Source organism: Macrobrachium rosenbergii, chromosome 21 (assembly GCF_040412425.1).
Source record: "Macrobrachium rosenbergii isolate ZJJX-2024 chromosome 21, ASM4041242v1, whole genome shotgun sequence".
Lineage (NCBI taxonomy): Eukaryota > Metazoa > Arthropoda > Malacostraca > Decapoda > Palaemonidae > Macrobrachium > Macrobrachium rosenbergii.
The window spans coordinates 35,532,060-35,546,772 of NC_089761.1; the positions used below are offsets into that span (position 1 = coordinate 35,532,060).

General features: G+C 38.9%; 2 protein-coding genes across 3 annotated transcripts in view; one reads left to right on the top strand and one right to left on the bottom strand.

The window, feature by feature from the left end:
• Positions 1 to 14,713, top strand: part of LOC136849927 (ketohexokinase-like) — a 324,411-nt gene that overhangs the window by 260,263 nt on the left and 49,435 nt on the right. The gene's annotated exons all lie outside the window — the stretch shown is intronic.
• Positions 1,786 to 14,713, bottom strand: part of LOC136849924 (methyl farnesoate epoxidase-like) — a 14,567-nt gene continuing 1,639 nt past the window's right edge. The window contains exons 2-11 of the mRNA XM_067123441.1: positions 10,691 to 10,807; positions 9,096 to 9,329; positions 8,592 to 8,758; positions 7,859 to 7,984; positions 7,534 to 7,644; positions 5,941 to 6,055; positions 5,652 to 5,832; positions 4,101 to 4,200; positions 3,449 to 3,608; positions 1,786 to 2,430 (exon numbers count right to left, since the gene is read on the bottom strand). Of these exons, the coding sequence (XP_066979542.1) occupies positions 2,249 to 2,430; positions 3,449 to 3,608; positions 4,101 to 4,200; positions 5,652 to 5,832; positions 5,941 to 6,055; positions 7,534 to 7,644; positions 7,859 to 7,984; positions 8,592 to 8,758; positions 9,096 to 9,329; positions 10,691 to 10,769 (1,455 nt within the window). The 5' untranslated portion in view covers positions 10,770 to 10,807 and the 3' untranslated portion in view covers positions 1,786 to 2,248. The remainder of the gene's footprint in view (positions 2,431 to 3,448; positions 3,609 to 4,100; positions 4,201 to 5,651; positions 5,833 to 5,940; positions 6,056 to 7,533; positions 7,645 to 7,858; positions 7,985 to 8,591; positions 8,759 to 9,095; positions 9,330 to 10,690; positions 10,808 to 14,713) is intronic.

Sequence of the window (14,713 nt, forward strand, 5' to 3'; positions counted from 1 at the left end):
AGGATTGGAGGGTAGACTGTCAACATACCAATTTGCAGCCCTCTAGCCTCAGTAGTCTTCAAGATCTGAGGGCGGACAGAAAAAGTGCGGACGGACAGACAAAGCCATCTCCATAATAGTTCTTTTTTGCAGAAAACTAAAAACACCCAAAATAAAGTCCCAATACAGCGAAAGAAAGGAAAGATCTTATTCATCACTGTAAGACAACTCAGGAAGACAACACTTTTGTAGTTGTCTTACAGCAAAAGAAAACGATAAAGCATTATGACGGAAAGAACAGCAGACGAGAATTTTGTCCTCTCTCTCTCTCTCTCTCTCTCTCTCTCTCTCTCTCTCTCTCTCTCTCTCTCTCTCTCTCTCTCTCTCTCCCCGGAACCAGGGAAATGGAAGGTTTTCCGTGATGGAAAAATGTGAAAGATAGAAAAATTGAACTGCCAGTGCTTCAGTAATATTTCAGCTCTGTTATATTTTCCGAATCGGTTTTGAGCGAGATAAGAATGTTTTTGGAGGTAGAACACTATATTGATTTCGACTGAGGCTGTTAAATCAGAAATCATATTTTTCATTCAGTTGTTACTGTTATTAACGCTTCTTGCATAACTGGGATATGTAGCAGAGAAAACTACAGATCGATTTAACAGTGATATTTTGATACTTAATCGATATATGCATGAATTATTTGAACGAAGTTCTGCATCTATAAAACAATAGCTATGTACACCTTCAACTATAAACGTTATTTTTTTTTAATGAGAGAAATCCCACTTTGTATCAGTCCTTCGTCAATGCCTTAGAAATAAAGTCGAAACCGGTCAGGACCTACATCCAGTCTTAGTTTTTCACCTTTGGTGAAATATACATCACACCCACTGACGGACTGAGTTTTGTTTCTTTTGAAATTCTAGTTGTATTATGTAGAATCAAATTTAGCTAGCCTTAGCCTACTTTAGCAAGACTCTAGAACTGTGAAAGTATACACTACAGCAAAATCTGCTCTCTCTACAGTAGAGCTTCCTTAGAGTGATGATCGATTAACTCTTAAGAGATTGCTGTACCGTTCGTATACATAGTAGTCGATGATGAAAACTCAATTAGGGTATAGGTATTTGTGGTTTAGACTTTGTTTCTTGACATGAATGGGCGAGATTCCATGCCAGTGCGACCATATTGGAACAAATTATACCTGTACATGTGTCATCTGGGACAGATCTTTATATATATGAATGGTACCTCGTTCTGATTAAGGGACCCGGGTTCGTTTCCCGCTACCGGACATCAGAATTTCTTCATATTTCTTGCATTTGGATCTTAAGGTCTTGTAGTGACAAGCGTATCCAAAAAAGCGCAAAGAACTCGAGAAAGTTGAGAGGGCATTGTGGCTATTACAATATATATATATATATATATATATATATATATATATATATATATATATATATATATATATATATATATATATATATATATGTGTGTGTGTGTGTGTGTGTGTGTGTGTGTGTCTGTTTTTATTTTTACGAAACTTTCTATCACTATATTTTATCGATAAAAGTAATATGATCCCGTATAAATGTACACATACAAACACGCACACACACACACACATATATATATATATATATATATATATATATATATATATATATATATATATATATATATATATATATATTATATATATATATATATTTCTGTAAACAAGGAAACACAAAGTTTTTTATTATATTTACACCGGGTGTAATGCTCCGAGCCTCTCATCTACATTCCTAGGCTATACCAAAATGGGAATTACAGATTCTCAGTTTATTAACAAGCTTGGAAGGTTACAAGTGTCAGGTGCTTAAATATTACAATTTATCATACATTGTTCATAAACAAATAATTCATCATACAACAGGAATTTGTCTCATGGGTTCAACGAGTATAAAAACCTTAATGAACACATAGATATAACGAAAACAATTAATTCTGTGTAGGCAACAAAAATACTACAAGGTAATACCATCATGCGTCTCATGGCTCCACTAGAGGCCGTCTGAAGGGGAAAACCTAACGTCACTATGGCGCCATGTCATAAATTTTTAACCAACAAAAAAGGAGAAATGATTCCTACGAAGGATTTGATACATGCTTCTCGGAAGACACAGAGCTATAGGGGCAGGAATCCTGGAAAAGACTCTGGAAGAGAATCCTGGAAAAGAATCTTGGAAGAGGGGAAGTATTGAAGGAGGAAATCCCAGCGTCTTCATCTTCAGAATCTGCTCTTGGCAAAAACCTTGAACCTTGGAGGACCCAGAGTGAATCCTCCTTTGCCCTCGGTGTCTGGGAAGTGGACAGAAGGGTCGATTGTGAAGAAAAACTTCTGCATTAAGCCCGTGAAGAGGAGGAACAGCGACATCCGGGCCAAGGACTCTCCCAAACACACCCGACGCCCTGCAGGAATTAAGTACGAGGATATATGGCGGAATAATCTCCTCCTCACTCTCTCACTCTCTGTCTCTCTCTTCATCCTGCAGACACCTGTCTCAGACGAGCAGAATAACGTGGACTGAAGGCTCTCTCTCTCTCTCTCTCTCTCTCTCTCTCTCTCTCTCTCTCTCTCTCTCTCTCTCTCTCTATACTTAGGGCCCTTATCTCTCATATTCCATTCAGTTAATACCACAATTGTCCCCTCTAAAAAGGTTCCCTTAACTCACACATCCACTAGTGTCCCATACCCATATTTTCTAGTATTATTACCTCCCATTCTTCTAGTGTCATGGAAACACATTAACCTTCCAGCACAGTAATCCCACAATTATCTGGATTGTCTCTATCCAACACTCGACATTATCCGACACACCTAGACAAAGTCCCCAAAAGATATGTGATATGTATAAATTTTATAAAACTTAAAAAAACCGACCTCAATGATGCGTGGCCTCCCGAAAATGTTGGTAACACTGCCATTATCCGGATCTCACCATTATCCGATGGGTCCTTGGCTCTATTAATATGGATAATTGAAGGATTTCTATATATCCCAGTACGCTTATTTTTTTTACCCCTTCCAGTAACCTTCCCTTTCAAGAGCCTATCTTCAACTTTCCATTCCAGAATGTTCCAGAACTAACAATTCCCACTGCTTCCAGCCACCTCCCTTTCCAGAACCGATCTACACCATTTCCCTCCAGAATATTCCCGAACACTTATTTCACCTCTCCTTTTCAGTAACCTTCCATTCCAGAACCCATCCTCAGTTTTCAGTTCCAGTGTATTCCCGTACTCTTACCTACCATTTCTTTCCAGTAGTGTCCCTTTCCAGAACCCATCTTCACCACTCCCTTCTAGCATATCCCAGCAATCGTATTACCTCTTCCATCAACCTCCCTTTCCAGATCCCATCCCTAGCTTTCCCTCCCAGTGTCCCGGTACCTGACCTCACCTTTCTCTTCCAGAACATTTTCCTCACCTTTTCCGAAAGGAATCATGCGTTCGTCCTTCCTCAGGGACCCGTCCGGATTCAGGAACCGTTCGGGCCGGAAGTTCTCTGGGTCACCCCAGTATTTCTTGTCCATCTGGATGCTGTACAGATTCACCATCACCATTGTCCGTGCAGGAATGTTGTAACCCTTCAAAGTACGGAAGTCAGTCAATGAAAAAAAAAATTATGAACTGCTAACAAATAAACAAATCTGTTGAACTGAAAGAACATCGGCAGTAGGACCTCCAAAATTAACCCTGAGATGAGGAGACAGAGATGATATTGAGCAAAATGAAAACATTGACAGATGAGCAACAAAACAGAGGCTGGATAGATGGATTGAGTTAGGCTTGCTTCATTTGCATTCTTCATTAACATAAAGCTTGTATTTTGGTTCGTTTATTCAAGTATTTTATTAATGTGTGCCAAGCATTAGACCGAATTATATTACCTCTTCCAAACCTGTTACAAAAAATAGAAATTAGATTGCCAAAAATCACAAAATCCAGCGCATGTCACCATCAGCCAAATTGATATGGGATTTTCCAAATATATTAAAATAACGAAACAGAATTCAATTCAGTCTAAATTTCAGGGCACTGCCGCTGTAACCAAAACTGTATTCAATATCCTGCATTACCTGAAGCTTGGTGTCTCTTATAGCGCAGTGGGGAACTGTAAGTGGTGCAGCGCCACGTAACCTAAACATTTCAGTTAACACAGCTTCGGTATAGACTAACCTGAAATGGAAAGGATATTACGGACGTGAGAAAAGTTTAGATAGCTGTTATTGGCGCCATGATAATCTCGAGAGCTCAGTACCTGACGTAGCCTAGCCTAACCTAGGGAAGGTGGGTGAAATGATTACTAAGAATATTAATTATTATTATTATTATTAAGGATTCTACAGGCCCAAAAAATGATCCAGTACAGAAAAGAAATGGAGAAGCACAGAATAAACTATATAAGAAGAATAACAAAGAAAAACAAATGAGACGATACAATGAAACAAGACTCGCGCAAACCTCCTCAATACAGATACATTTTCACCTACATTGAACGTCTTAAGTTCAAACTAGGTACAAACGTTACTATATTATGGCACATCATTAATCCAGCCTACAGTAGGGGCAGTTAGCATATACGTGTTATATATCTTAGCTGTAGAGCTAGGCTAAGCAAATTCAGCTTAGCCAGGAGAGTTTAAGGTATATCGAAAAAGGGTCATCTGTAGTTGGTCATAAAGTTAATGATCAAGCTCTGATCTCGTGGAAGATTTTGTACACGTATCCCCTAGACAAAACTTTATATTATACCAGCTGACCAACCCGGCGCTGTCCAGGATAACTCCGAATGACAACCGATAAACTCTCTCTCTCTCTCTCTCTCTCTCTCTCTCTCTCTCTCTCTCTCTTGCTGTCACTCTTTTCCTAACCCCCACCCGCTTTGGTGCCATTGATGTCTTACCCCCACAGTATTCTTTTCCAGATAGTAAGTCATATGTATACCAAAATAAGGTATGATAAATTCGTAAAGTTAGTAAGTCTACAGTATACCCAGCCCCGTTTCAGGGAAGCCCTTTCCGCCCCCGCCCCCTTTGGTGCTAGTGATGTCTTACCCCCACAGTGCTGATTAATAGATAGTAAGTCATATGTATACCAAGTCTGGTTGCAACTGCTCAATGCGTTTCAGAGTTATGCTGGACCATACACACACACATCCATACATACAGTATGTACATACGTTCATTTATATATATATATATATATATATATATATATATATATATATATATATATATATATATATATATATATATATATATAGATAAAAATAGCTGTATTGTGGTATCAGTGGAGACCTTTCAAAGTATTAGACATTAATAAAAGGTATTATGACCAGGAAATATGCAAAACAAATGATTATCTCCTTGAAGTGAAATATCTATTGAAAATTATAGAATACTTGTTTGCCAGAAACAGCTAGAATTATATTTAATACTTTATAATACATCATTTTTCACGTGCTGCTTTCCAACCTGGGCCGAAAGGAATAAGGAAGCAACAGAAAAAAAAGTACCTGTCACGCAAGATAACTTAAACAATCGATCAATCAAGATTTATAAAGAATCACGAAATGCAGAGACAGTAGGAAAACTCCGGAGCTTTGAATTAGAAGGAAAGAAACGCACTTCGAACGATCATCCAGCGAAGGAAGGCGGTCTCGACCCACGACTGAGTCCAGCTCTTCGTGGATCTTGTTCATGACTTCTGGATAGAGAGCGCAAAACAGTATCGCGAAGGACACTGAAGATGAACCGGTCTCTGACCCCGCCATGAAGATGTCGGAACACAGCGCCATAAGTTGTTGCTCTGTTGGGCCGTGAGCATTATTGATGAGTTTTAGAGGTGGAGTAGAAATATGGTGTCAGTTTTGTTTCAGAAAGTCATTTTCGAGTCAAAACTCGGGGACTGACTCACCATTGAATGTCGTTTCATTATTGCTCTTTTGCTTCTGCATCTCAGTCAAGAAGATGTCGATGAAATCTCTCGGACTGCTTGTGTCCAGCGTTGCTTTGTGCTCTACCACTGCTTCCTGCGAGGAAGATACGTTATTATTATTATTATTATTATTATTATTATTATAATTATTATTATTATTATTATTATTATTATTTACAAAACAAGGGGAACGATTCTTGATTGGTCATTCATATTCCGGGAGCTCTCCTATCGGCCGTAACTCTGGCTAACCGACGCAGGTGCTGATTGGGGTCTCTGCTCGTGCCTCGAAGAGAGGGGTGACCATACCATTGGCTCAGGGGCTCACCTCGTTGTTCTCCTGACGGTGGTCGGCAGGAGGATGGTTTCCTGAGTAATATTTAGTGTAGGTTTCCACCGCAGAACAGCAAGGTGCGCCTCTGAGACAAGCACAGCCCCCGACCCCAACCAATCAACGCCCTTATAGGTCAGCCAGACTCGCAGCCAATAGGGAGAGCTCCTTTGATATGACTGGTCAGTCAAAAATCAGGCCCTTCTTTTGCAAACCCGTTTTAGGGGTAATTATTCCCTGCTTATGCCCCTGATGCCATTCACTTCCTTCGATTGGTAGCAAGGACTGCCAGCGCCGGAATAATAAATGAACTTCGGACAGCTGCTTTATAATTTTACCTGTTGAAACGAAGATTATTATTATTATTATATATATATATATATATATATATATATATATATATATATATATATTATTATTATTATTATTATTATTATATTTATTATTATTATTATTATTATTATTTAACCAGACAAGTCAGCCACGTCTGTAAAGACTTCTGCGTGTGGCCTGAAAGGTTTCTAAATGAATGAAGAAAGACTGCTGCAAGGCAGTGTTCAAGGAGTTGGACAGTCAAAAAAGAATCTGGAGGGATGCTTGGGTTCCCGCTCGCACCTGACACCCCCCCCCCCCTCCATCTTGAAATCCTGTCTTGCAACATCCCTATTCATCCAGGCAAGACCCGCATCCCAACCTATGCCCCTTGAGGACGACCTACAGAGCACCGGGGGTGATCGCCTAGTGAGATCTCACCTCGAGGACGACCTGCAAGATCGCCCCTCGCACCCACCTACGACTCAAAGACGTCCCGACGTCGAGGACGACTTTAACCCTCGCCCCGAGGACGCCCTTCCAACACCTGGGGAAGGCAGAGGCGCCGTCCTTCACCTCGGGAACGGTCGGTTAACCCGCCTTCCTCGAGAAATTGCACCATCGCCGATCAGCAGGAGGCTTAGATCGAGGAGAAGACAGCCAATCAGGAGCCGCCTTTCCGATGACGTCACGGCCGGATAGCCAGTGAAAATGAAGCGACTAACTCCATAAACCAACAGACACGAATAATAATAATAATAATAATAATAATAATAATAATAATAATAATAATAATAATAATCCTCGTTTCAGCAGGTAAATTATAAAGCAGCTGTCCGAAGTTCATTTATCATTCCGACGCAACTCGCATAAAAATATCCGAAGGTATAGAAATGATATCTTGACTATGGACTCTGATTCTGACTCACCTGAATGAAAGCTGTCACCTTGTTCATGCCATCCATGACAATGCTAAATTTGGCGTCCTTTGGCAAGAAGTGACGTATTGGAGGTATTACGTCCACGATGGATCCAGACACCTGTTGGCAGAACAGGCAGATTAATAACAGGTATTTATCCACGTTTTTCTTCTCATTCCTGTCCTTATGTTGACGTGATTTAATTGTGAGCCATTTCCATCTCGTCATTTTGATTTTTGATGCTTCACAAAAGGGGTAATAACGGAAGCATTTATAATAGACCCAGTATTAATAGTAGCAGCAGTATTAGTAAGTGATATTAGCAGCAACCTACCTCTCCTGCCCTGAAACTCTTGTTCAGGCTCTCGAACAAATCGATCAGCTTCTGATCATTCCTGTGGAACCTGGTTCCTCCCATGAGTGCCCAAAGGATGTTGGTCGCAGACACCCCCAGCTTCACCTGAGATAAAAAAAAAAATACTTTCCTCATTCTTCCTCATTCCAAGAGGCTCTTGGACCTCTTGTGACTAATTGCTCTCCGCTGTAAATTTTTAACAAACTTGGAAAGGTGACTTTATAATGATCAATGTCAGGTGCCTTAGGCACACAGGGTCCAATAATCATTACTGACACTAACAACAAATTTTTGGGCGTCAGGTGGAAGCGGCAATAGGTCACAACGAGGCTAGCTCGATCAGCCAACTGACTGAGTGTTTGAAAATTAATCTATAGTTGTACAAATTGATTACGTCAAACTTTGACAGATATCTTCAATGACATCTAACCATTTTGAAGTCCTTTGATTTTGCTACTTGCAACAAACTCCTGACGTTCGCTGCCAGTTCCGTCAGGCTCGGTCTTTGTACAAGCAAACCTTCCCCTCTCATTCAGTCTTTGATTCTGCATGAGGAAACATTCCCCTTTCTCAAAGTTCCTGGAAGGAGAATCTCCCGAACCTTAGAAGCACCAAGTCCCTCTCGGAAAAGAGCAATCGGTCCGGAGCGAATTTCTGTAATGAAACCCCAGAGGATCTGGCAGAGAATCACCCGAAGGATCTTAAAACTCACCTGTAATTCGACTCCTTCGTCCGTTCCTTCGATTTCTTTGATGAGCTCCAGGACTTCGTCGTGCATGACGGCCTCGTGGGAGCGCTTCCCGAATCCCAAATTGCGGAAATTATGGAGGGAGAACCTGCGCTGCTCCTTCCAAAGTTCTCCCTCGGTGAACATGACGCCTGGAATTTGTTTGGGAATTTAGAATTTGCAAGGGAGGTAATCATTCTTTTGCCCGCGTAGTTGACGGATGAATTCTTAAATGGCAGTATTGATTTTATCTCAGTTTTCCAAAATCCCTTCGGTGCTCTTCCACAAAAATGTTTAAAGTTGTGGAATGCTGTTAAATGCTGTTAAGCTGCGTTATTAATACGGATCATGGAGCCAATATACAACAAACATATTGGTTGAAGAACTGGTTTAATTACAACAAAACTCCTCTGCATTTGCACGGGAGTAATTCCTCCTCGTCTGAGGTACTCGGGACCCGCCTAGAGGTACTCCTCAAACTAAACATACCTTTGATCAGCCCGTCGTCTCGATATCTGATGAAGGGATTGTCCGGACGTCCGTTGAGGTCTTCGTTGGCCAGGGCCTCTTTAACGGCCTCCCATCCGTTGACGATAACGGTCTGTTGCGGACCGAAGTAAATGCCGACGACCGGTCCGTAGGTATCAGAGAGGCGCCACATGTGCTTGTGGACCAGATGCTTTTCGAGGAAAGGGTAGCCGATGAACGGGTACCGAGGCGGTCCTGAAATCAAGGTGAGATTTAGGGGAAATCAAGGGGACATTTTGAGGGGCTAAGGTGGGATTTAGTGGAAATCAAGGGGAAATTTAGAGGAGCAAGGGTGGGATTAAATGGAAATCAAGGGGGAGATTTAGAGAAGCTAAGGTGGGATTTAGGGGAAATCAGGGGGAGATTTAGAGAGGCTAAGGTGGGATTTAAGGGAAATCAAACTGAGATTTAGAGAGGCTAAGGTGGGATTTAGTGGAAATCAAGGGGAGATTTAGAGAAGCTAAGGTGAGATTTAATGGAAATCAAAGGGGAGATTTAGAGAAGCTAAGTTGGGATTTAGGGGAAATCAAGGGGAGATTTAGAGAGGCTAAGGTGGGATTTAATGGAAATCAAGGGAAGATTTAGAGAGGCTAAGGTGGGATTTAAGGAAAATCAAAGTGAGAGGGGAGAAATCAAGGGGAGATTTAGTGAGGCCAAGGTGGGATTTAAGGGAAATCAAAGTGAGATTTAGAGAGGCTAAGGTGGGATTTAAGGGGAATCAAGGAGAGATTTAGAGAAGCTAGGATGGTATTTAGGGGAAATCAAGGGGAGATTTAGAGAGGCTAAGGAAGGTGGGATTTAAGGGAAATCAAACTGAGATTTAGAGAGACTAAGGTTGGATTTAATGGAAATCAAGGGAGATTTAGAGAAGCTAAGGTGGGATTTAGGGAAATCAAGGGAGATTTAGAGAGGCTAAGCTGGAATTAAGGGAAATCAAGGGGAGATTTAAGAGAGGCTAAGATGGGATTTAGTGGAAATCAAAGTGAGATTTAGAGAGGCAAAGGTAGGATTTAGAGGAAATCAAAGGGTGAATTATGGGAGGCCAGCTAATTTTCGCAATTTTTCTTTTTCTATTATGTGGATATCAAAGTGCACCTCATGCGGTGCACCATAGGCATTACCTAAGGTTCTTTGCAGCTTCCTTTCGGCCCCTAGCTGTAACTCCTTTCATTCCTTTTTACTGTACCCTCGTTTATATTCTCTCTCTCCCATCTTACTTTCCATCCTCTCCTAACAACTGATTCATAGTACAACTGCGAGGTTTTCCTCCTGTTACACCTTTCAAACCACTTTGCTGTCAATTTCCGTTTCAACGCTGAATGACCTCTGGCCAAATTCTGTATTCCATTCTGTTCTATTCTGTGTGGCTTTCTGTTGCGACTAAACTATTTATAATATAGCTTAGATGAAATATAATGAATAAAATGAATAACAACAATAAAGAGAGGAAAAAGAAAACCCGAGATAATAATTCTAGAGAGAAATCTCAAAACGAAGTCACGAAATCCTTAAGATTTTCGAGAATTCTTGAAACCCCTTTAATAAACTCGACTCACCTGGTGGAAATCCCGCTGGCTTCCTGACATTGTAGTAGAGTATCGTGGCCAAAAGCACCAAGGCAACAACGAGCAACATAGTGCCTCAACTCTCGTGGGTGGCCTCGGGTACAAGATCTGTCAAGAAATGAGATGTAGTAAGTGTGGAAATACAGAGCACTGTAGGACAGCAGCGTAGATGAGGTTGGTAAGGCAACAACGAGCAACATAATGCAACAAACTCTCTCTCTCTCTCTCTCTCTCTCTCTCTCTCTCTCTCTCTCTCTCTCTCTCTCTCTCTCTCTCTCTCGTTGGTCAAAGAATATATAAAATAAATAAAGAATATTACCAAATAGTACCATTATATAGGCAACCAAATTCAAATGAAAAAATACTGAGTAAACTCTCTCTCTCTCTCTCTCTCTCTCTCTCTCTCTCTCTCTCTCTCTCTCTCTCTCTCTCTCTCTCTCCTCTCTCTCTCTCTCGGGTCTGTCAACTAATATAGATAAAACAAATAACGGATGGTGTAATTATATAGACCATCCAATGCAAGTGAAAAGGTTATCAAATAAACTGTCCCAAAAAAGACAGGCATATGAAACCTTGTGATATGAGGAAAAATTTATTTCATATCGTTTCTGTTTGAAAATACTATTCGAGGGAGTTATACTCTATACAGAACAAAGAAATTGGCGTCTCGCTTGATTAAGTATGTCTGTCTATATATCGATATAGAGCCTCGATGGCTCGGTTAGTAGATAACAACCTCAGACTTCATAGATGGTCTGTCATTAATATAGCCGACCAGTCGGAAAGGCGGACGCTTTGCTATCCGAAAGACACCCCGGGGTTATGAAAATCAACTGATCCCAAAAAAGAAATGGGTGTTACAGACTATATACACACATAAAACAAAGAAACATCTTCTAAAACATAACAGACACCTGAGTCTCGAACTGTCAACCTTATTTCCCATATTCTCCTTTCTGCTGGGAGAAAGGGAGCTTGGTAAATACTATTCGTTACCGGGGTTATATGTCAGGCAGGGTAGCCGATCAGAACAAAGAAAATCAAAGTCCTTCAAAAGAAGGCATTGATTACCCCATATAAAAAATGGGAAAAAAGCACGTTAAAACGTGAATGTATGTATATATATATATATATATATATATATATATATATATATATATATATATATATATATATATATATATATATATATATACATATATATGAATATATATACATATATATATATATATAATGTGTGTGTGTGTGTATTTCTGTGTTTGTTTGTACAATGCATGTCTGTAGTTAAAGGCATACTTAACCATTGTTCCATAAGTGCAGATATATATTCAAACCTCATTATGCATTTCCATTTTGCAAAATGAGCTCCTTTGTTCAAGATGATTCATGTCTATATACTTTGAGTGTCAAAGATGCCAGCTAAATCGATCTATGAATTTTTTCTTATGTAGTTTCCTATTACAGAAGACTTCCTCACTTCAGTAGCGATGAAAAGAAAAATAAAACTCGTGTTTTTAACGTCATAGTCGTAGTTAATATATTGCTCTATTTCCAAAAACAGATTATTATCTTGCACAGAACCGATTCGGAAAATATAACAGCTGAAACATTGACCAAGCACTGGCAGTTCAATTTTTCTATCTTTCACATTTTTCTTTCGTGGGAGAGCTTCCATTTCCCTGGTTCCGGGAGGGGGGGGGAGAGAGAGAGAGAGAGAGACAAAATTCTTGTCTTTTGTTCTTTCCTTTACAATGTTCACCGACTTTTGTTGTAAGACAATTTTAAACGATTTATCATCCTGACTTGTATTACAATGATGAGAAAGTGCTTAGCTTTCTGTCATTATATTGCATTTATGGCAGTAAAAGATTCATAACTGGTAGTTATTAAAATACCGTAGAATTATGTGAGAAGTTTCTTTTCTTTGTCAATAAACATTCCAAGATTCATTCTTTTCCGGTACAGTGTTGCAAAAATTTATTCCTGTCTATTTTTTGAAAACTCTACCGGAAAAGAATTAATCTCGCAATGTTTATTGCCAAAGAAAAGAAACTTTTCACATAATTCTATGACATTTTAATACTACCAGAGCTATGAATCTTTTACACTGTAATAAGTGCAATATAATGACAGAAAGCTAAGCACTTTCTCATCGTTGTAATGCAGATCAGGATGATAAGACGATTAAAATTGTCTTACAACAAAAGTGGGTGAACACTGTTAAGGAAAGATAAGACAAGAATTTTGTCTTCTCTCTCTCTCTCTCTCTCTCTCTCTCTCTCTCTCTCTCTCTCTCTCTCTCTCTCTCCCCGGAACCAGGGAAATGGAAGCTCTCCCACGAAAGAAAAATGTGAAAGATAGAAAAATTGAACTGCCAGTGCTTGGTCAATATTTCAGCTCTCTTATATTTTCCGAATCGGTTTTGAGCAAGATAAGAATCTGTTTTGGAAATAGAGCAATATATTAACAATATGATTTTGGCGTTAAAAACACAAGTTTTATTTTACTTTTCATCGTTACTGAAGTGGAGAGTCTTTTATATAAGGAAAATATATAAGAAAAAATTCATAGATTATGAATCTTTTACACTAATAATTGCAATGGTTTCTTTTCACGTCGTGAAATGATATCCTTACATTATTCCAGTGGCAATGAATGAGATGAAATTTATCATAACAATGAAAAGTAGGAGAAACGAATCCATAGTTATGTATGGGTACAAATATATTTAAAAATGAATCTCTACAGAAATCTGGGATTACTTTTTCAAAGAATGGGAATCTGTTCGAAAGCTTATAGATTCATTTTCAAAGAGATTGAATGGGAATCTATCAGATTCCCGAAAGCTTTCTGAATAGATTTATTTTCAAAAGAGATTGAAAAGGGAATCTATCAGATTCCCGAAAGCTCTCTGAATAGATTTATTTTCAAAAGAGATTGAAAAGGGGAATCTATCAGATTCCCGAAACTCTCTGAATAGATTTATTTTCAAAAGAGATTGAAACGGGGATCCATCAGATTCCCGAAAAGCTCTCTGAATAGATTTATTTTCAAAAGAGATTGAAACGAGGGAAGGTTCATCAGATTCATTTTCAAAAGCTAAAACTCTGAATAGATTTATTTTCAAAAGAGATTGAAACAGGAATCCATCAGATTCCTGAAAGCTCTCTGAATAGATTTATCTTCAAAAGAGATTGAAACGGGGGATCCATCAGATTCCCGAAACTCTCTCTGTAGAGATTTATTTTCAAATATATTTGTACCCATGCATAACTGTGGATTTGTTTCTCCATTTCAAGACTCGTGCTACTGAGAGTATTTTTTAATTAATGTCGAGAATGGAAACAAAAGCAATCGCCACAAAAATATTCATTAGAATGTCTTTCTTTTGTTGCGAGACAAGGGGCGAAATTCCTTCTCTTTTGTTGGAATTGGAGAACAATGAAACCACTCCACTTCCTTCTTCCTCTCGATGTAATTAGTGAGCGAGACTGAGAATGGAATGAAGAATAAGTCTGTATTCGAAGAAACTAATTTATCCGCAAAGACGAAAGCAAAGGCAAAGAACTAAACATATTATAAATCTTTTTATCTGTTTTAAGTGCACTTATGTGGGCTGTTGTGATGCATCTTCTCTGCTGGTAGAACCGAGTTCATTGGGCAACGTAAGGCCTCTCATCCCCGTGCTGACATAAGGCGCCGGCTTAATCTTAACCAGCCACCAAATACTTTTTATTATATATATATATATATATATATATATATATATATATATATATATATATATATATATATATATATAATTATGTATATACACATATTTATCTATATAATGTTTATATATGTATTATATACATATGTTCATATATATACATGGATATATGTATATATATGTGTGTGTGTATGTGTGTACATTCCGATGACTTTTAAATAAGAAGGTAATGTTTAAAAGGAATGAAACCACCTGAAAAATAATAATAGATAAGGTTTAAGTAATTTTGTCTCCCTTGCTAA